General features: G+C 42.1%; 1 protein-coding gene and 1 long non-coding RNA gene across 8 annotated transcripts in view; both read left to right on the forward strand.

The window, feature by feature from the left end:
* The first annotated feature begins 440 nt into the window (after positions 1 to 440).
* LOC123651338 lies at positions 441 to 2,547 on the forward strand. The gene is made up of 2 exons (XR_006739978.1): positions 441 to 1,495; positions 1,969 to 2,547. It is a non-coding gene; the product is annotated as an uncharacterized LOC123651338 (long non-coding RNA).
* A 16,872-nt stretch (positions 2,548 to 19,419) lies between these two features.
* The window catches only part of RNGTT (RNA guanylyltransferase and 5'-phosphatase), a 180,140-nt gene continuing 177,782 nt past the window's right edge, over positions 19,420 to 21,777 (forward strand). For 4 of the 7 annotated variants that reach the window (XM_036413355.2, XM_036413359.2, XM_036413357.2 and 1 more), the window contains exon 1: positions 19,420 to 19,716. In XM_036413355.2, the coding sequence (XP_036269248.1) occupies positions 19,653 to 19,716 (64 nt within the window). In that variant the 5' untranslated portion in view covers positions 19,420 to 19,652. The remainder of the gene's footprint in view (positions 19,717 to 21,777) is intronic. The other 3 variants (XM_036413354.2, XM_036413356.2, XM_036413360.2) reach the window with 1 other exon arrangement.

A 21,777-nucleotide genomic window follows, 5' to 3' on the forward strand; every position in this document is an offset into this window, starting at 1 on the left:
GTGAAAAATCAATAAAATATATTTTTAAAAAATAAATAAATAATAGTAATTGCTTTAACAATTAATTATGTCATTTTAGCTTCCACCCCCTCCCCCTCCCCCCAAAAAAATTAAGGTCAGGGTATTTATCTTCCAGGTCCTTTCCTGTGACACCCCTTAGATGACTGGTGTTCCTGAACTAAAGGTCACTGTTCCTCCTGAATTCTGGTAACCTCTCTCTTCCCTTGTAACCTTGGACCTCTGCTGCCATCAGTCCTGGGTTCTTGTAGGATTCCTACATCTTTGTAAACAGTCCAGTGGTGTGCTGGTAAGTAGCTAGATGGGTGGGGGTGAGGGGGGTGAGGTGGGGTGCGGATGGGGCGGGGGGGGGGGGGGGGGGGGGGGGGGGTGGGAAGGAAGTGGGAGGAGAAAGGAAAAAGCCTTAATTTGTAGCCCCTTGCTGTGGTATAACTATTCCCATCATGGCCTATTTGAAGTTACCAGTTGAAGTCACTAAACACAGAATTGGGAGGAAATCCAGCTTTTGTAAGTTGTTGTGAGGCAGCTCCAGGACACCACTGAAACAGCCCGCTGGTAAAGATATATTTTTTAAATTATCCTAATTTCAATGTGCTAACTGATTCCCATGGATTCCAGGCTGATACTGATACCATCGTGGAACACTGTTCACTCAGAGAAAGGAGCTTTCTTTTCTATAGGACTTGAATCTGTGAGGCCATAAGCCTAGAACTTCAGAAGCTATTTGAAAATACTGCTAAGAGACGGAGGGGGACACATGCTTGGTGGTATCATTGGAAGCCCCTGATACAGCCATGCTTGAAAGGAACTGTGCCTTGGCCTTTTCAGGAATATGAACTAATACATTCTCTCTTTTTGTGTTGTTTATATCGCATAAGCCGGTTTCGTTGGGATTCTACCACCCGCACACAGAAGATTCCTTAGGGATGTAATGGCATGGCATGACCTGGCCCTTTCCGGATGGTAACCACCGTCTTCTTGATTTCGGATCCCAGCCACACTGGTCTTCTTTCCATCACTCAGAAGCTCCTGGTGCCCCTCTGCCAGAATCGCTTTGCATGTAGTATTGCCCTGCCCGAAGCATTCTTCCACCCTCTGCTTAGTTTACTCCCACTCATTTTCCAGATCCTGTCTAACGTCACCCTGGTAGTTTGTTACAACGTGGCCCCGGATGAGTTACGCCTTCCAATATTTGTGTAGTCCCGTCCCCTTGGCTCGGGGCTTGCCCTGTGATGCCGTAACCAATTGGATTCAGCACATAATGATGCTGTGCCAGTTTCAAGCCTAAGACTTAAGAGAGGTGGCAGCTTCTGATTATGTGCTCTTGAGCCCACGTGTGGGTGGTCTGATTCCCCTGCTGGAGAGACCAGATGGAGAGAGTCTAGCAGCATCTCATCCCATGTGCCAGCTGAATACAGCCACCTGAGTGGTGGTCAAGACCAGCAAAGAAACGGAGCTGAACCCAAATGACAAAATTGTGAAGAAATAAATAGATCTTGGTCTTTTTTAAAAAATTATATTTTTATTGATTTCAGAGAGGAAGGAAGAGGGAGAGAGAGATAGAAACATCCACAATGAGAGAGAATCATCGATTGGCTGCCTCCTGCAAGGCCCCCAGTGGGGATTAAGGCCACAACTTGGGCATGTGCCCTTGACCAGAACCGAACCTGGAACCTTTCAGTTTGCAGGCCAATGCTCTATCCACTGAGCCAAACCACCTAGGGTGGTTTTTCTTTTTTAAGGTGTGGTTGTTATAAGCCATTACATTTTGGAGTGGGTTGCTGTGCAGCAATATATAACTGAATGAATCACCTCAAGAAAACTCCTCTAACATTCCTAGACCAAGTCAATCCCCCATTAGACATTATCATAGTACTATACACATTCCCTTACAACACGTATCACCATCCGTAAGGATGCATCTAACTCAAGAAAGACGTTATTTTTCAGGGTCTCCTTCCTGTGATAAATTCAAGAGCCCCAGGAATATTTACCCGACTCAAACTCACCCGTCCTGGTGATGGAGGTTATGAAATTAGGTCTGCCTGCCCCAGGACCTGGTACTCTGCTTCCATCCTGTTAAACGTGTGGCCGATCCTCTGAATGCAGGTTCTGTAGGAGCTTTTGCCCAGAAATTTAGGACATTGAAGGCCCTCCATTTCCCCCACTTCCCAATCTGTGATTCTACTTTCAAGCATTAGGCAACATTAATAGGAAAACTAGATTGGAAAAGATTCATGGTTTGCAGGTTTACAGTATTGAGATTTACGCAGCAGGTTCTTTCAAAGTATGCTTAAGGGAATCAATCTGTGACTGACTTTGGCAATCTTACAAAGTACAGAGACTTCCAGTTCTAAAGGATTTTGTGGTGAGTCATTAAGTTGGAACAGAAAATCCATACCAGTAATAAATCTTTGTAGAAGTACTCTATGTTCTTTTAAAAATTGATTGTTTCTAGGTGGCTACTTCAACCACCATTATGAAAAGAATAGATTTCTGTTATAATATAAAATGATGCTTTCTGAGAAATTGTTCCTGGTTTTATGTTTTGTGAAAAGTTGACACAGAAGATTTATTATGAAGGGTATTTTCAGAGGACCAGAAAGTTTAATACATTCATTTTGAGTTATTTTCATTGCTTAATATTACAGATCATAAATATTTTAAAATAATTTTTAAATTATTTAAAAAGTATATTTATATTAATTTCAGAGAGGAAAGAAGAGAGAGAGATAGAAACATTAATGATGAGAGAGAATCATTGATTGGCTGCCTCCTGCACACCCCCTAGTGGGGATCAAGCCCACAACCTGGGCATGTGCCCTGACTGGGAATCAAACCCATGACCTCCTGGTTCATAGGTCAACACCAACCACTGAGCCATGCCAGCTGGGCTAGACCATAAACATTTGCCAGATTGGGAATTTTTGGTTGCTGTACTTGTGGGGAGATGGCCTGTGGAGACTTAAATATAAGGCACCTTAGAATTCATTGTCCTGGCATCCCAAAGCTTCACCCATGGTGCATGAAGATAAACAGGGATTCCTATAGCCTATCCTCTCACTCAAGTGCCCTTCACCCCTTCCTACATATCTAAGCAAAAAGTTATACAATTTTCCTCACCAAGTTGTCATCTTCTCTCCCTTTCCATTAACACTGCTTTAGCTCATGCCTTTGGACTTTCATGGTAGCCTCACAAACAGTTTTCCTGCCTTTAGTCTCAGTTTTACTCCATCCACCTAGAAATCCATTTTCCACCATAGTGCTGGAAGGATTGGTCCCTCAGTAACTCCTTATCTCAAAAACTTCCTGCGACTCACCATTCTCCACAGCAGAGGTAACCCCTGGTCCACACACATTTAGCAGACAAATGGACAAAGGGCCAGAAACCCTCTGAAATTGTGGAGACAAATGATGTGAACATGGTCCATTTGGTGGAAGAGGGCCTATAGCTTTCATCAGATTCTCAAAAATATCTATGGCTCAACAAGAGGGAAGAACCTGTGGCCTACAGGAGGAAAACAAATTCCTTGGAAAAATTGTCTAAAGGGTAATGAAGGTGGTGAAAAGATTCTATAAATAGAGCAAGCAAAAGGTACAAGTTCTTCTGCTAAGCAGGGCAAAACAGGACTTGGCAGCATCATCCCTACAGGAAAGACAAGTTTTCCTTCCCTCCATTAGTTCTCATAATGGCACCCTAAGCTGATGCTACCTACCATGGTCCTTTGGTCCTTTGAGGAGGACCAACCCGGCCCTTCTCAGAATGGCCTCTCCCAATTGTCCTAAGAGGTTTGTAGCTGTTCTGTCTCCCTGACAGCTTGTTGGCAGAACTGTACCTGCCCTGGAGATACTTAACTACTTGCCTTTTTTCAGGCATTTGCTATTAGAGGTGGTGTGAATCAGTCTCAGCATATGTGTAAGCGTGGGCCCAGGTGGAATCCAAGAACAATCCCAGATGATGGCTGAATCTGACTTTCCCAAACAAGGTAAGGGTTCAAGATTATTTGAAGCTCTGTTCCTCATATGACATATAAGGCACTTCATGATCTGCCTGCTACCTCACTTTCAGCTCCATGTCTGCCATGTGTCCTATACTCCAACCTACTAAAATATTCATATGTCCCTGAACTGGCCATGAATTTCCATAACTGCCTTTGATATGAAATAACATCAATGTAATAATAATAATAATAATAATAATAATAATAAAAAAATAATTTAAAACTCCAATCAAACTCTTTGAGATAGGTAATATTACCCCTAGTTTCAAATGAGGAAACGGAGGCTTTTACTGCTTTTTGTTCCCTGGTGCTCCAGTTCATCACTATTCAGTTGTAACGGCACTGCTTCTAGACCTCTGACTGAAGGTGGAGCTCAGTAGTTGCTCAGATGGTCCTGCATGTGAGAGCTGGCAGGCTGTGGACAGATGGTAGAGATTGGGGCTCAGCAGCACGGGGACTTTGTCCGTAGCCTGCTGACTGAGCTGCTGCACAAGCTGCTGCACAAGCTGCCTGACTACTATTCTGGATGTGAGAGTGTGTGTGTGTGTGTGTGTGTGTGTGTGTGTGTGTCTCCCACCCATACTGGTAGTCTGGCCTGCTTCTCGAGGGCAGAAGTTGTGGTTCCATGGTAATATCCAATCACAACTCTCCTCTCTCTCATGAAGGCACCAAAGGGGCCTATTTTTCTTCTTATGTAACATAACAAGCAAGAAAGCATGACTTCTAGACCAAAATAGGCTTTAGACCAGGGATTTTTAGAGGTTACATGCAGTCCTTATTTCTAAGAAAGGGAGTGCCTTATTTAGGGACAATTTACGGGCCTGTTAATGACATCTGCTTTCTTTGAGAAGAAAATTCCATGGTTCTGTGCTGGCATCAGAGCAATTCAGGCCCTGGGCGGTGCTCCCCACAGTTCCGTCATGATAGAAACCTGACCTACTTTGGGAGATGAGGGATTGCCTCATTGGGGAAATAATATTCTGTTGAAACCTAAATGGTGAACATGATTTTTCCAAAAAAGAAAGAGAGGCTTAGGGAAGGCAGCATTCCAGGCAAGAAAATAGTTTATGGGGAGGCCTCCGGTAAGCAGGACCCGGGGAACTGAAAGTCTCATATGCCTGGTGTGCAAACAGTAAGGAGAAGAGGTGGCTTAGTGAGATGGGAAATGGAGGCAAGGGTGAGAACTGCACAGCCTTGCAGACAGGGTTGTCAGTTTAGGATTCAGGCTGGGTCTGAAATTAAGAAAGTCATCACCAGAACAAAATGTATGTACATGATTCTTTACTGCTCTTAAGGTTTCATTCAGTAATTGATTGACATTACAAAATAGATTAAATATTCATGTTGAATTAGAAGATTGTCTTGTTATTCAATATTTTATTATGAAAGCTTTTCAAAGAAAATATGGAATCACTTATATTCTACAATTAATTTTTTTGCTATATGTGCTTTGTCACATATTTATCCATCTAGCCATTCCTCTAGCCATTTACTTGTTTTTGTTTTTGTTTTATGTGTAGCAAAATAAGTTGCAGATATCAGTAAACTTCATTCCTGGACACTGCAGTATGCATGTCATTAACTAGAGCTTACAGTTTGTTTATTGTTTTGTGGTAAAAGTCACATATAGTGAAATCTTAAGTGTTTCATTTGATGTGTTTTGATTAAAATGTATATAAAAATTTGAAGTTTTAAAAAAGTTACAACTTGTATAAAAATTTATTATCATAGCCCGGACACTGTGCTCAGTGGTTGAGTGTTGACCTATGAACCAGGAGGTCACGGTTCAATTCCTGGTTAGGGCACATGCCTGGGTTTTGAGTTCAGTCCCCAGTAAGGGGTGTGCAGGAGGCAGCTGATCAATGATTCTCTTCCATCATTGATGTTTCTAGCTCTCTCTTCCTCTCTGAAATTAATAAAAACATAAAAAAATTATCACATGCTGTTGTAAGGCCCTTACATTATACATGAAGTGATATAATATAATTTTAAAGTAGATTATGATAAATTAAGGATGCTTATTGGAATCTTAAGTAACCACTTTTAAAATGTTATCTGAAAAGCCAATAGAGGAGAAAGACTGAAATACAAAAAAATACTTAACCCAAAATAAGATCTAAAAGAATGAACAAAGAAAAGAGAGGTATATAAACAAATTATGAGGCAGTAGACTTAAATTCACCTGCAACATAGATATACCAGACATAAATGGATTGAACATTTGATTAAAGATAATGGTTGTTGTCAGTTGGATAAAAAGTAAGGCCTTTAAAAGTGATTCATTTAAATATAAAGATACAGTTTGAATATTAAAACATGTAAAAAGTCTATACCAGGCAAACATCAAACATCAGAAAACCAGTATTTGTATATATCTGACAAAGTAGATTTAAAGAAAGACTATCTCCAGAACACTAGTTTAATGATAAAAAGGTCAGTTAATAAAAAAGACATAATCCTGAGGTTGTGTGTACCTAATAACAGAGCTTCAAGGTATATGAAAACAATAATTGACAGGAAAGAAATGAAGCCTTAGCTGGTTTTGCTCAGTGGATTGAGTTTCAGTTTTTGAACTGAAGGGTTCCAGGTTCGATTCCGGTCAAGGGCACATGCCCAGGTTGCAGGCTCAATTCCCCAGTGGTGGGCATGTGGGAGGCAGCCAATCAATGATTCTCTCTCACCATTGATGTTTCTATCTCTCTCTCCCTCTCCCTTCCTCTCTGAAATCAATTAAAATATATTTTTAAAAAAGAGAAAGAAATGGATTTATAATCATACTTAGAGATTTTATTGCTCCCTTTTCAGTATGTAATAGAATAAGTAGACAAAATACCAATAAGAATACAGAGATCTGAATAACACTCTCACCCACTGGACCTGAAGTATTTGGATGATCCAGTAATTGCGGAGTACTCATTCTTTCCAAGTGCATACTGACATTCACTAAGATATACTTTATGATTCTGGGCCATGAATAAAATTTAAAAATAATACCATGTAAAGAAAATAAAAACAAAATTACTTAGAGATAAATTCAATAAAAACGTGCAAAATCTCTGTAATGAAAAATACAAAATCTAACATGAGAAATTAAATATCCAAATAAATGGAGTGGCAAATCATTCTTGGGTTGGAAACTTCCATGGCATTATGGTGCCAACCTTCCATAAATTGATCTATACTGTTAAAGTTATCTAGTCAAAATGCTAGCAGGATTATTTAAAAATAAATTTATAAGCTGATTGTAAGGTTTATATGACATTTCAAAAGATATAGGATAGCTAAAATGATCTTTAAAAAGGACAAGGTTGACTTAACTACCTGGTTTCAAGAATTACCAAAAAGCTATAGTCATCAAAATAGTGTGAAACTGGTGTAACTAGATCAATGGGATAGAATAGAATCAAGAACTAGACTCACACATATACAGTTAATTGGTTTTCAACAAAGGTGCCAGGGAAATTCAATGGGGAAAAGGAGAGTCAGGTCAACAAATGAGATAGGAATAACTAGATATCGATGTGAAAAAATATCATTGTATATTACATTTGTAGTACATATTTACAACAAATTAAAATTTGGAGTCTATGTTGTCCATATCCTGGGAAATAAATTATGCATTTTACCACTATACCAGCTGCCTCAAACCACAGGAGTATCATTACTAAGTAAATTGAAGGGCTGCAATAACAGGGAGGACACGAGGGCATCATTTAGAAAATCGTTTGAATTCATTAAATAATGCTTTACTTCCTGGATGATGTAATAAAAATGACCTTCTATTTTTAGAATGCACTTAGATCCTCTCTCTGCATTCCTAGTAGGAGAGATTTCTAATTTCATTTATGATCACTGATAGATATCTGTGAGGCTTCTAGCTGGGGATGGAGGGGCAGGTGCTCCAGCCTGAAAAAGTGAAATCTCTTAAGCCAATAGCTGAACAGCTTGAAAGAGTCTATAGATCGATTATCAACTTCTTTCCGAGGCTTCTTTTATATATGGGACAATCAAGTTCACTGTGTGTCCTTCATGTGTGTGGGAGCTGGTGTTATTACTGTGACTAGTGCATCTTAGTGAAAAACAGAAGCTTCTGCCCTAACACACTGAAAGGTAAATGTAATTATGTTTTAAAAAGTTTTTCCTACCACATATTGGGTTTTGAGGGGGGATTCTTGAGGACAAAACATCAAGCTGCTATATAATCCTACCCCCATATCCAGGAGGCTTTGTAAGTTTGATATTCTCCAAGGAGTTCCTGTCTCAGAAAGGGCCTCTTGATTCTAATGAGTCAAGTTGCAGCTGGAGTACAGTTTCATAGCATTCCGGTAATCTAGGGAATTCTCCCAAAGACGTGACAAAAATGCTCCCACCAGGGAAGAAATCTTCTCTCTTCCAAACGGTGCTAGAGATGCGCCCTTAACTCTACCTTTTATTTAATTTTTTCTATCCACCACTATAGTGGTGTTTTAATTTAAAAAAAATTATAGCCTATCTCTGCAGGCAATGGCACTTCCATTACTATAATGTTACTTGAAATGTTCAAGTTACAGGAAGGTAGATTAGATCACATTTCTGTTTAAATAACACGCATGAGGATACACTTTGAACACTGTCTTTGCAGGTCACTTCCTAAGCCCTCCCACTCATATTACAGATCATCTCTTAGGAAGAATTATTGTTGCAAGTTGGTCATTTCAACCATTTTGTCTTTCTTCTCAGTTTGCTATTGATGGAGCATGCATCAAGGCCAAGCTAAGAGCTTTACTTACATTATCTAATGTAATCCTTATGACACTCTCTCAAATAGATGCTTTTATTTCCCCATTTGACAATGACCTTACGTTAGGACAGAGAGTTAGGTGGTCATAGAGTTGGACCTCAAACGCAGATCTGGATCCACAAGAACAAGATCTGACAACTACTCCACATCCCCTTACCGAGCTCAGAGGATGCATGGTCCTGATTTTACCTCAGATCCTAAGCACCTTTCTGCAACTCCCTGTGTGTTTGCTATCAATTGCTTGCCTAGTCTAGGCAGACCTGTATTAGGTAGCACGAGCAAGATCAAGGAAAATGCAAGAAATTGCCGTGCCTCCGACAAACAAAGCTGGATAAGATGTAGTGAAGCAGTTGTCGTGAACTTAGGAAGCATCTGTGGAACTTTAACAAATGTTCTGCTTTGATTGGTTTGTGGTGAGGCCTGAGCATCAGGACTTTTACAACTTTCTGGGTTTCTAATGTGCAGCCAGGGCTGGGAACAACCTAGCTTGAATGGGGGGAAAAAACAAACACTCATGTAAAATAACATCAAGGCCTGGCTGGTGGCTCAGTGGTTGGAACATCAGCCCAGGCACAGAAGGATGGCAGGTTTGAGTCCAGGGCTACGGCATTCATGGGAGTTGCAGGTTTGAGCCCAGGTCCTGGTTGGGGCATGTTGGGGAGGCAATAATAAATGCATCTCTCTCACATTGATGTTTCTCTCTCCCTCTCTTTCCCTCTCCCTTCCACTCTCTCTAAAAATCAATGGGGGGAAAAATCTTCAGGTGATGATTAACAAAAACATGAAAATAAAATAACATTAAAAAACCACTATAATGTGCACAATAACATATTCTGAAATATATTTACTTCTTACTTCCTTCCACAAAGGATATGCCATGGCTAAATAATTATCCTGGAGAGAATGGGTTCCACTGAGGCGCACAGACTTGTCACATAGGCCATAGATGGGCTGGCACAAGTGCAGTATAGAACTAATTCAGTAAAGCTTTATTTATCTGGTTTGGGTTTGCAAGGCAACATTAAGAAGATATTGGAAGAAATAGCTCTCAGAAGACAGCGATTGGTCCAGGTACTGTTGCTAGGTGGTTGATTGGTCCGAGGACTGTTGCCAGGCAATTGATTGGTCTGGAAGCTGTTTCTAGGCTGCCTGCCCAGTACATTGCCTTGTCTCCAAGGGTTACTCAATCTACCAAGTGAGAACAGGCCTCAGAAGCTTGTGCAGAATGATAATTTTCCCCTTTACAGAGCTTACTGAGGAGAATACCAGATGACTCAGGCACAGCGCACATTTTTTTTGATCCAACTTCTTTAAGGGTTACAAACTGTTCATAAGGCAGAAGCTTACTAACTGACTTTTTCATAAGTCTAGGAGTGCTGGAGCCATTCCATGAAAAATTTCCAGCTGTTAAAAGGGCAGCAGTAAACTATTCAGTGCAGTTCAATTGTTGGACTATTTTCTATCTTTTTTTTCCTTTCTCAAGAGTAGCTGAACTTTCTCTCAGGAGGAAAAAAAGAGTAAAAAAATAATAGTGTAATAATAGTAAAAGCAAGCCAAGAAAAAAGGCAATGTCACTATAATTCTATATCTTTAATACCTAACTATTATAATTTTTGCATATTTTAATTCAAATCTAAGGTTGGTATTATTTGGATGAGGATATATATAAAATTTAAGGGTTGACTGTCTAACCATATCCTTAAAATGGTTCTATCAATTCCTTTATTTTATAGTGGCTTACCAAATTTCTTTGAAAGTATGATGATGAAACAATTTATAAGCAAATTCCATATTTTTAGCTTCAGATTCAATGAATATTTTTGGAGTGGCACACACATGCTGGACACTCGTGCTACATAATTATCTCATTTAAAAATAACAATAATAAGCATATGGAGAGGCTGCCTGGTGAAAGGCAGGCTCTGTTCTAAGAACTGGAGATATGATTAGAAAAAAAATCCAGACAAAATCCATCTCTAGTGGGAAAGATAGGCAGTAACAACCTGGGCTGACACAGATGCTCTGTGCCCTTGTGCTTGACACACATTAACTCATTTCATTCTTTTAACAATTCTATGAAGTAGGTGCTACCATCATTTCTCTTTCATAGGAGAGGAAACCAGTGCACAGAGAGACTGAGTAACTTGCTGAAGGTCACACAGTTAGTGAGTATTAGGGTTGGAACTTATGGCTCCACAGGCTGCATGCTTAACTGCTGTGCTATTATTTCTTTGTAATTGCTTATTTCTACTTATTCTGTTGATGCAAGGCATACAAATTTTCCTTTTTATTTCTCAAATATTTTCCATTTTTACTTCAAATATATATTACTCTATAAGGATATTGGATAATTACTTTTGCCAATACTTTTCAACTACAGGAAACTCACTGTGTGACCTATACTTTACCCAAGGAAAAGAAGATGAAATGTTTTGCTTGGCGTATTTGCAAAAAATGTTCCTTCAAAATAAGTGGCAGGTAGGTAATATCTATAATCTCAAAATAGGAAATGATCTAATGAAGTAGTTTCTAATTTTGTCTGCACATTGGAATCATGTGGAGTATTATATAAAAAATTAATTAGCTTATCCATTGATTTTTAGAGGGAGAAACATTGATTTGTTGTTCCACTTTTTTATGAATTTATTGGTTTCTTCTTCTTCTTCTTCTTCTTCTTCTTCTTCTTCTTCTTCTTCTTCTTCTTCTTCTTTTAAAAACTGATTTTAGAGATAGAGGAAGGGAGAGGGGGAGAGAGAGGAAGGGAGAGGGGAAAAGATAGAAACTTCCACAGAGAGAAACATTGTCAATTGGCTGCCTCCCACTGGGGATTAAGCTCACAACTCAAGCATGTGCCCTGACGGTGAATCCAGCGACCTCTTGGTACATGGATTGATGCCCAACCAATGGGCCAGGGCATTAGCTGCTTTTTTATGTGCCCTGACCATAAGTCGAACCCACAAGCTGGGCAGATCAGGACGATGTTTTAATCAACTGAGCTGTCCAGCCAGGGCTAGTGGGGGGATTTAAATATACTGACACCAGGGTCCACCAGCAGGGCTTCTGACTCAATTGGTCTGGAGTGGGTTAAAGCATGAGTACTTAGCTAATAAGATAATCTGCAAATTGACAGACTGTTTAAAAGCTAGGCACTTAGAATTATAATCATTACTAAAAGCACAGCTTTGAATCACAGTGAGCTGGATGAAATCCCATGTCTACCACAATGCAGGCCTCCCCTGAGTTTGCCAGTCTTTTCGTCTTCAGATGTCATGTCTTAGCTTAAAGTCAGCCATAGTGGGAGTATTTATATCAAAGAAACTGGCAAAATCTACAAATTAGGGCATTCTGGCACATGCCCAGGAAGTTAAACTTTTACCACACACCATGGCTTCTAGGCCTCTGCACATGTGGTCCCCATTCCACCCCCACTTGGCTCAGCTTAAATGTCACTTTCTCCTGGAAGCTCCTCCTGACTCTTAAATATTGGGACAGATACCCTTCGGTGATTCTATGGTAATTTGGGAAGCCCCCCCGTTGCTGTACTTATTATACTGATTTATTTTGTATCCTTTACTGGTCAAGTAAAGTCCTTGAGGTCAGGGATCTTGTCTTGCTCATTGTCATTGCTCTCTACCTAAGATAGGGTATGGTACATAGTAAGGTGTTAAATCATATTTTAAAATCAATACACGAGTAGTTGATATAATAAACCCTCGCTACTAAATAATAAGCTTTTTAAGGTTACAGAACATAGTTTTTAACCTCTGTATCCCCTGAATTTCCTTACACAGAGTGAACATTCAGAAGAAGTGTGAATAGAATGAATGAACTAGGCTTCTGATACTTTATCTGAGCCTAAAACTAAAGGCCAGTTTAAAATACTCATTCTAGAAGTGAGTTAATGACCTTTGAAGTTGTGGTTCTATGGAATCCAAACCTGGAGTTTTGAAATGTCACCAGAAACTTAAGGTTTTCCTAGTCACCAACTTGCCTCAGTTTACTACTCTTAGTTCCTCATTTCTCCTAACAAAATGGTCTCAAGCTTATCCCACTTCCTTCTTCCCTCTTTGTCTACATGGACACACTCTTGGCTCACAGGTTCATATGCACAATGAACCACAAGGCAGAGCGGTGTGGTGAGGTGAAAAGTGCGAGAGATTTAGAGTCAGGAGACACTGGTTGTGTTCCAGTCTGTCACAGCCTTTCTGGAGTCTGCATCTCTTCATCTGCAGGGCAGAAAATGGTCATCTCCCATATCTAACTTACTAAGCTGTGCCCTGGCCAGATAGCTCAGTAGGTTAGAGTCATTATTATTGTCCCGATACACCAAGGTTATGGGTTTAGTCCCTGGTCAGGGCACATACAAAAATCAACCAATGACTTCATAAATAAGAGGGACAACAAAAACCTTTCTCTCTCTCCTCCTTTCTCTAATACACACACACACACACACACACACACACACACACAGACACACACACACACACACACACACACACAAAAGGCTAAGTGACTGACCATCCATCCATCTGTCCGACCAACCGACTGGTACGTATGCAGCGCACTGGCAATTTAAAAATAAATGTTGACTTGTGCATGTGCGATACATATAAAGCTCTCATTAGGGCCAATCGTGTTTCCTTCTGTCATTGTCAATTGTGAATTGGGTTGTTTTTGTTGACATACTGATTATACTTAATGGAGATTTTCACACCTATTTGAGTGATGATTCCACTGATTCAACAGATGCTGAAGAAAAAAATTTTCTCATCGAATTTCATAATAGTATTACTCCTTCGGGAATGCAATGTCATATATTAAAATTGAAAGTAGGTGCAATCATTGTGCTACTGAGAAATCTTTTTTTTTTAAATATATATTTTATTGATTTTGTACAGAGAGGAAGGGAGAGAGATAGAGAGTTAGAAACATCAATGGGAGAGAGTCATCGATCAGCTGCCTCTTGCACACCCCCTACTGGGAATATGCCCGCAACCAAGGTACATGCCCTTGACCGGAATCCAACCCGGGACCTTTCAGTCCCCAAGCTGATGCTCTATCCATTGAGCCAAACCGATTTCGGCTACTGAGAAATCTTAATAGTAAATGGGGTCTTTGTAATGCTACTAGATTTATTATCAAAAGATTGCAACCTAACATAATCGAAACTGAAGTATGAACAGGATCTGTGGAAGGAGAGGTTGTTCTGATTCCAAGAATTGATTTGTCCCTGTCTGACACTGGCCTCCCATTTACATTAATTTGAAGACAGTTTCCCGTGATGCCAGCATTTGCAATGACTATTAATAAATCACAAGGACAAACTCTAGACAAAGTAGGAATATTCCTACCTGAATCTGTTTTTGGACATGGTCAGTTATATGCTGCTTTCTCTCAAGTTCTAAGAGCATGTGACATTAAGGTTAAAGTTGTAAATACTTCATCACAAGGAAAATTAGTCAAGCACTCTGAAAGTGTTTTTACTCTTAATGTGGTATACAGGGAGATAGTAGAATAAGTTTAATCCACTTATCAATCATTGTTTTTAATCAATGTTTTTATATCACATTTTTAATATTATTTTTATATAATGTCTTTGTTGTTGTTATATCATGTTGTTATTGTTTATTTATTAATCAATTTATATATTATTTTTATATACATTTTATGAATTTTCTTTTATCTCTGATACTTCTATTGTAGAGAAAGGGTAAATAGCAATATTAAAATATTTCTCCTAGGTGTTTTTTTCCAATCAGCAGCAGAGACATCACTCCAGAACTTGTTAGAAATGCAGAATCTCAGGCCCACCCAGACCTATTAAGTCATAATCTGCATTTTAATAAGTATCCAGGGATTGAGTTTAAGGTGTACGGTTTTAGGGAACATTTAGTTATTTGTCAAATGGTAAAAAACAATCAGGTCCTTTAGGGTGATTCCCCCCCTCTCCCCCCCATCAATGTTTAACACACCTGTGCGGCAGAGCTTTGATTGGAATAAAGGTTTCCTGCCTCTGCTGGCAGGTTCCAGCATCAAATACAAAAAGGCAGACAATGCTCCTCATAACTTAAACAGAAACAGTAATTTTTTGCCCTAGCAGGTTTGGCTCAGTGGTAGAGCGTTGGCCTGCAGACCAAAGGGTCCTGGGTTCGATTCCAGTCAGGGAACGTACCTTTGCTGCAGGCTCCTCCCTGGCCCAGGCCCTGATAGGGGCTCGTGCAGGAGGCAACCAGTTGAAGTTTCTCTATCTTTCCTTCTCTCTTCCGCTCTCTAAAAGATCAATGAAAAATATCCTTGGATGAGGATTAACAACAACAGAAGGAACAAGTAACTTTTTATGGCCTACAGAAGCAGATAGTTATTCATATCTCTGAAAACCTTCATGCCTTGACAGTAATGCTTTGAAAGCAAATACTGGTTTTTCCTTTTAATCATTCATATTTTCCAATTAAGAAACATAAACTGCACAGCAGAGGCACTTTGCTAGTAACTGTTATTTAATAATATGTAAGTTAGGCTGATGTCTGTTATTGTGAATGTGATGAGCCAGGGCCAAACTGAACCTTTGGAATGGGTACACTAGTACATATGTGTAATTGAAGAACGTGATTCACTGACCTACTTTCTTGGTTACCAAACCAGTCGGAGGTTGGATTACCTGGGCTTTAGCGCCATCTAGTGGTCACAAATGGTTCAGGTTTCAGTTGCAGAAATAATATGGGGAATTCTAATTTTATTTTTTAACCCAAATGCATCCAACTTCTCACTTTCCAGGAGAATCAATCCAACACATACACTTTTTATGCTGTTTTTATAGTTAAAATTATAGGCTGAGGGCTTTTGGAAATTATAGGCTGTGTGGGGCGACCAGGCTGGCAGGGGTGGGGGTTGGGTGAGGGGGAGGCAGTTGAGGATGACCAGGCCAGCAAAGGGGGTGCGGGGGAAAAGGGGGGGGGGGGCGCGGCAGTTAGGGGCAATAGAAAAGTTGGAGATGTCCCTATTTCGAAAAGACTGAAGTGATCTTTGATGCTTCCTTTATTTGATATATTCATTTTGTCATCTCTCCAACCCCCCAGTAATTTCTCAAAACATTAAGCCTGAGCAATAGGGTTTCCAGACTCACAAAAGAGCCCCTTTCCTCACAGTGTGTCTGGGGAGCAGTAGAGGGTTGCTGAGCCAGAGAGCCTTGCCAAAGATCAGTGTAAGCTAAGTAAACAGGCGGCCAGCCTTTCTCTTCACCCCTTTCTTAGGGATGTGCTGTCTGAGACCCTGGAACCAATATTTAATTATAGGCATAGAAATGGTGGCAGGAAGTCTCAACAATGCCAGAGCTGGCATCTCCTCAGGAAGGGCAGCAGAATATTCTTTCTAGCCCCTAATATGCTTCTTTGGCATGAGAATTATTTGGGTGATTATTTTTGAGAACTAGCAGACAGAAGTTGCTCTGAAAACACAGTAGAAGTTGCTATTCTTTAAGGGAAATGTTCATATATAAAGGAAATCTCTGTTTGTGAGGGTATTACCCTCTCTGTGCTATGAAGAAATTACAGCTAAGAACTCAGAAGGGTAGAAAGAAAATTGTTTTTCTTCCCCTACATTACCTATTTAGCAAAAATGGAATTCAGAATCAAGATTAAGTTGGTTTACAGAAAATAGAGATGAAATATCCTTTCTTGCAGCTTTGTGGCCAATGGGAGGGACCAGAGTTTGCTACCCCAAATATACCTTTTGGGAAATTGATTATTTTTGAGAAACAAAAGAATCACTGAGGGAATACCGGGAGCTTCTGAGATTAGGTTTGAAAAAGCGCCACTGAAGAATTTAAACTCTTCAAGCTGGTTCAGCATTGTTGAAGAAAGGGAGGGACATGGAAGGTGATTTTTAAGGCCTCTGTCTTGGTCTTTGACTTTCTGAATAACATAATGACTCTCTGAAAAAGGGAGAAAAACAGCAGCCAACTTCCTGGGGGTCAGAAAAGCTTGTGTTTCTGCAAGCCTAGGTATGCCTCCAGAGGTAATGGTGGATGTTGTGGCTTAAGCTGTCCAAAAAGATATGTTGAACTTCTAACCTTGAGTACTTGTGAATGCGATCTTACTTAAAAAACAGGGGCTTTGCAGATAGAATCAAGTTAAAATAAGTTAGACCAAATTAGGGTGGCCCTAATCTGATATGACTAATGTCTTATGAAGATGGAAATTTGCATACAGCCCTAGATAGAGAGGAGAATGCCATGTGAAGGCACAGATACAACATGTGAAGATGGAGACAAAGGTTGGAACCAAGGAGTGACTGGAGCTAGCAGAGGCTGGCAGAGGCAAAGAAGCATCGTTTCTTAGGAGCTTTGGAAGGAACATGATTCTGCCAACACTTTGCAAACTTTTTGGCTCCAGGACTGAGAGAATAAACGTATGTTGTTTTAAGCCACCTGTTTTGCGGCCCTTTGTTACAGCAGCTCTAGGAAACGAATGCCATGGGGAAGATGAAGGTCTTCGTTCTGAGGGCATTTTCTGGGGGTGGACTCCCATCTCAGGAGCAGGGGCAGTAGACCTCTGGCCACGGAGGACTATGGAGGTGCTGGCAGACACTTGAATTAATGCTTGCCATCTGAAGAGATACCTGATGGTTTTCTGCCCTTGAAGACTTCAGCGCTCTTACAGTAAACAGTGGTTTAGTGTTTGTGATTGAACATCGGAGTTCTCTAGAACAGACGTTTGGGCACTAAAACCTCGTGTGTACCAGATGAATTCAAAAGAGCTTGGGAAAAGTTGCCTGGTTTTTACGAGGGCTAGAGACTTAGGTACAGAGAACGCCGGCTCCATGAGCGTTAGGACCGGAGAGCGCGGGTTAGAGCAGGGGGCAGATCAGGTTTTGTGGGGCCTTGAATCAATTTTCTAAAGCTGTTGTAAAGTGTACCCACATTGGAGTGGCTCAAAGTGCTTTATATTTTCGGAGGCTAGACACCTGAAATCTAGGTGTAGGCAGGGCCATGCTCTTTTTGCCAGCAGAGAATTGGGCATTAGGCAGACGGCTGCCCAGTAAGGAGAGTCTTATTTTGTCCTGTCAAGGGAGGAGTGACACTTCCCACTAAAAGGTACCACGAACAGCCTGCAGGACAGACCAGGAGGGGGACCTGACTTAGGCTCTTTTAGGGCCTTTGGGCCCTCTCAATGGAGAAATACTGAGGTCTAGGCACACGGGGTGCTGAGCTGCCCTGCAAGTTCCCATCGACGCTTTAAAATACACCCTCTAGGCTCGGCCGGTGTGGCTTGGTGGGTTGGAGCATCGTTCAGCATTCTGGAAGGCCTCGGGTTCGATTCCTAGTAGGTCACCTAGGTTTTGGGTTCGATCCCAGGTCTGGGCGCCTACAGCAGACAACCAGTCTCTTTCCCTTCCTCTCTCTAAAATCAAGACATGTCCTTGGGTGAGGATAAAAAACAAAACAACCCCAAACATATATATATATTCCCTCAAACTCACACTCTTGCAGTTCTAATTGAACATTTGTGTTTAAAGCCAAGCTGCTACATTACAGGTAATTTGCCATCATCCAGCTTTATATTTAACTAGAGGCCGGTTGCAGAAAGATTCCTGCAAGAATAGGGCTTCCTCAGGCCTATTCCTGCAAGAATAGGGCTTCTTGCAGCTGTCTCTGCTGCCTCGCCTGCTTCGCCATCCTGCTTGCTTCTCCACAGGTTCACTTCTTTCGGCAGCGCTTGGCTTCCTTCTATGCTATCTTCAGTCTTCTCTTTGCACCTGGACATGCAAATTAGCCGCTGAATTGGTTGGGTTAATTTGCATGTTTGCTCCTGGGCGTGACTTGTGGGTGTGACAGAGGTAGGGTCAATATGCATGTTTATCTTTTATTATATAGGATACTTTAACATAGCCTGTTACCTAAAGAGTCTTATTACAAAAAGCTCCCAATCATCTCTGCCGAACTGTTTGGCGAGGCCAGGTGGAACACCCCCACATAGTGGCGCTCCATTGGGCCATGCCGGCCTCGGCCGAAGGCACACGTTAGCTAGCACCTTTGACTGAGACCCGGACCCGCTGAGGTTCCGATTGTGCCCTGACACTCCGCTCTGTACAAACAAAAGTCCTAACGAATGTTTCTGGGTCCATTTCAGATACCACATGGATCCGCAGAAGGACCTCCCCGAAGAGAAACTCCTCATTTCTGGTCCCTGATCCCTCGCCTTTAGAATTCCTCTAAAGCTTCTTCTCTGGACCCACATCAGCTCCCCAAATTCCGATCAAAGCCAGACCCAGGGCAAGCTGGGCCGACAAAGGGCGATCGGGCTCTAGAGCCGCCATAGCGGCGAGATGCCCTTCCATTAGCAAGAGATGCTCTTAGCAAAGCTGCGGACCAGCCTACGCACGGAGACTGGCTTCCCCTCTTTCCATTTCTTTTGGTTTCGGTCTGCTACGTGGATGGGAAACAAACCCGGAGTTCATTCGGCCAGCCCCGGACGAGGGGGAGACTGCGCGTGCGCAAAGCTGTTTACACACATGCGCGCGCGTCGGGCTCGGGGCGGGGCGGGGCGGGGCGAGGGAAAACCCGCCAAGCTTCCCCTTCTTGCCCTCTGACCTCGGAAAGGAGGGGGCGGGGCTTAGGGGCGGAAGGAGCAGTGCATTGTGGGCTCGCCTGGAGCAGGGGAGCCGGGATATAATGAAAGTGATGCGCAGCCCCTAACGTTACCCGGGCTGGGAGCGGCTGGAACCCGGACCTCGGCTGGGGTTCGGCGGCCGCGCACCTCCGTGCGGAGCGGCCCGCGAGGCGGCGGCGGCGGCGGCGGAGGCGGGAGGCGCGGCGAGCGTTGGCGGAGCGGGGCGGCTCTGCGCGGCTGCGAGTCATGGCTCACAACAAGATCCCGCCGCGGTGGCTCCACTGTCCCCGGCGCGGCCAGCCGGTGGCAGGTAACCCGCCTCGGGGCTTCGAGTCCCCGCGCCGGCGGCTGCTCGGGTGGGCCCTCCGAGGGGCGCAGCTCTGGGTGTTGGAGCGCCTGCCTGTCAGTGGCCTTTCGGGGTCGGATGAAGCTCCGTGGAGGAAGGAGTGTTGGGGAACTTGGACCGCCGGAGGGGGTGGGTCGGAGGGTGAGGCCACCGGTGACTGGGATCGGGCTAAGGATCGCGGGCGGGAGGGTAGACAGGAGGTTTGTGTGGCTGGGACCGGGGACCCCAGAGCACAGTGGACGGCACCTTGAAAGTTGGAGAGAAGTTTGCGAACCTTTCAGGGTCCTCAGGAGGGAAAAGGACAGTGCCGGTCTTGGGATGGAGAAGGGCAGGGGCAGTTTTCTGCGGTGACAGGAGACTGGAGCTTTAAAAAATTCTAAATCACTTTATTGTGTGTGTGTGTGTGTGTGTGTGTGTGTTTCATTTTTATTGAGTTGGACACACATCAAACTTTAAAGTGGACAGTTTGAAAAGTTTTTATTATATGCACACACACATCTATGAAACAACCCAAGAAGCCATCACCACGATCAAGATAGTCCACATTAGAGCTTGCGGACTGAAGGGTCCTGGGTTCAATTGCGGTGGAGGGATCCCCACAATTGGGCGTGCAGGAGGCAAGCCGATCAATATTCTCATCATTGATGTTTCTCTTTCTCCCTCTCCCTTCCTCTCTGAAATCAAGAAAAAAATATTGAAAAATAAAAGGTAGTCAACATAACTCATCATCTCTCAAAGTCTTTTTCCTGCCCTTTTTTGTTATTGTTGTTAGTCCTCACCCGAGGATATATTTTCATTGATTTTTTTAGAGAGTGTAGGGGAGGGGAGGATACAGAGAGAGACTATTGATGACTGGAATAGAACCCCCGGGACCCATCAACACTCTATCCACTGAGCCAAGCAGGCAAGGGGTCCTACCCCCCCCCCCCCCCTTAAAAAATATTTTATTGATTTTTCACAGAGAGGGATAGAGAGCTAGAAACATAGATCAGCTGCCTCCTGCACACTTCCCACTGGGGTTGTGCCCGCAAGCAAGGTACATGCCCTTGACCAGAATCGAACCTGGGACCTTTAAGTCTGCAGGCTGATGCTCTATCCACTGAGCCAAACCAGTTAGGGCCCTCCTGCCCTTTTTTAATCTCTCCCTCTTCAAGCAACCACTGATCTGCTTTCTGCTATTATAGAGTAATTTGCATTTTCTATATATTTTTAAAATACGTGGAATCATTTGGTATGTACTTTTTATTGGTGGAGTATCTGGCCTCTTTCACTCGGGATTATTATTTTGATATTTTTTCACGTACTTGTATGTAGCTATAGTTCATCCCCATTTATGCTGAGTAGTAGTCCATTGTTATGGATACACCACAATTTGTTTATTTCATTCACTTGTTTCTGGTCATTTGGATTGTTTCCAGTTTTTGGCTATTACAGATTCACTTGCTAAGGAACATTCATTTACAATGCTTTGTATGAACATATTCTTTCATTTCGTTTGTGTAAATTTAGAATAGAAATGGGTCATTTGGTGAGTGTACATTTAAAAAAATATATTTTATTGATTTTTTACAGAGAGGAAGAGAGAGGGATAGAGAGTTAGAAACATCGATGAGAGAGAATCATCGATCAGCTGTGTTTTGCACACCCCCTACTGGGGATGTGCCTGCAACCAAGGTACATGCCCTTGACCAGAATTGAACCCTTGACCTTTCAGTCCGCAGGCTGACGCTCTGTCCATTGAGCCAAACCGGTTTCGGCTGGTGGGTATACATTTAACCATTTAAAAAAACTGCCAAACTCTTCCCCAAAATCTGAACATTTTACATTTCTACCATCAATATGTATATGATTGTTCTACTTGCTCCACATCCTCTCCAACATTGGTGTGATCAGGCTTTTAAATTTTACCCACTTTATTGTCTTATTGTGGTTTGATGTTGAGCATCTTTTCATGTGCTGTTTCATGCATCTTCTTTTGTGAAGTGTCCAAATCTTTTGCTGATTTTAAAATTGTGTTATCTTATT

The sequence above is a fragment of the Pipistrellus kuhlii genome, unplaced genomic scaffold, assembly GCF_014108245.1.
Source record: "Pipistrellus kuhlii isolate mPipKuh1 unplaced genomic scaffold, mPipKuh1.p scaffold_m20_p_5, whole genome shotgun sequence".
Lineage (NCBI taxonomy): Eukaryota > Metazoa > Chordata > Mammalia > Chiroptera > Vespertilionidae > Pipistrellus > Pipistrellus kuhlii.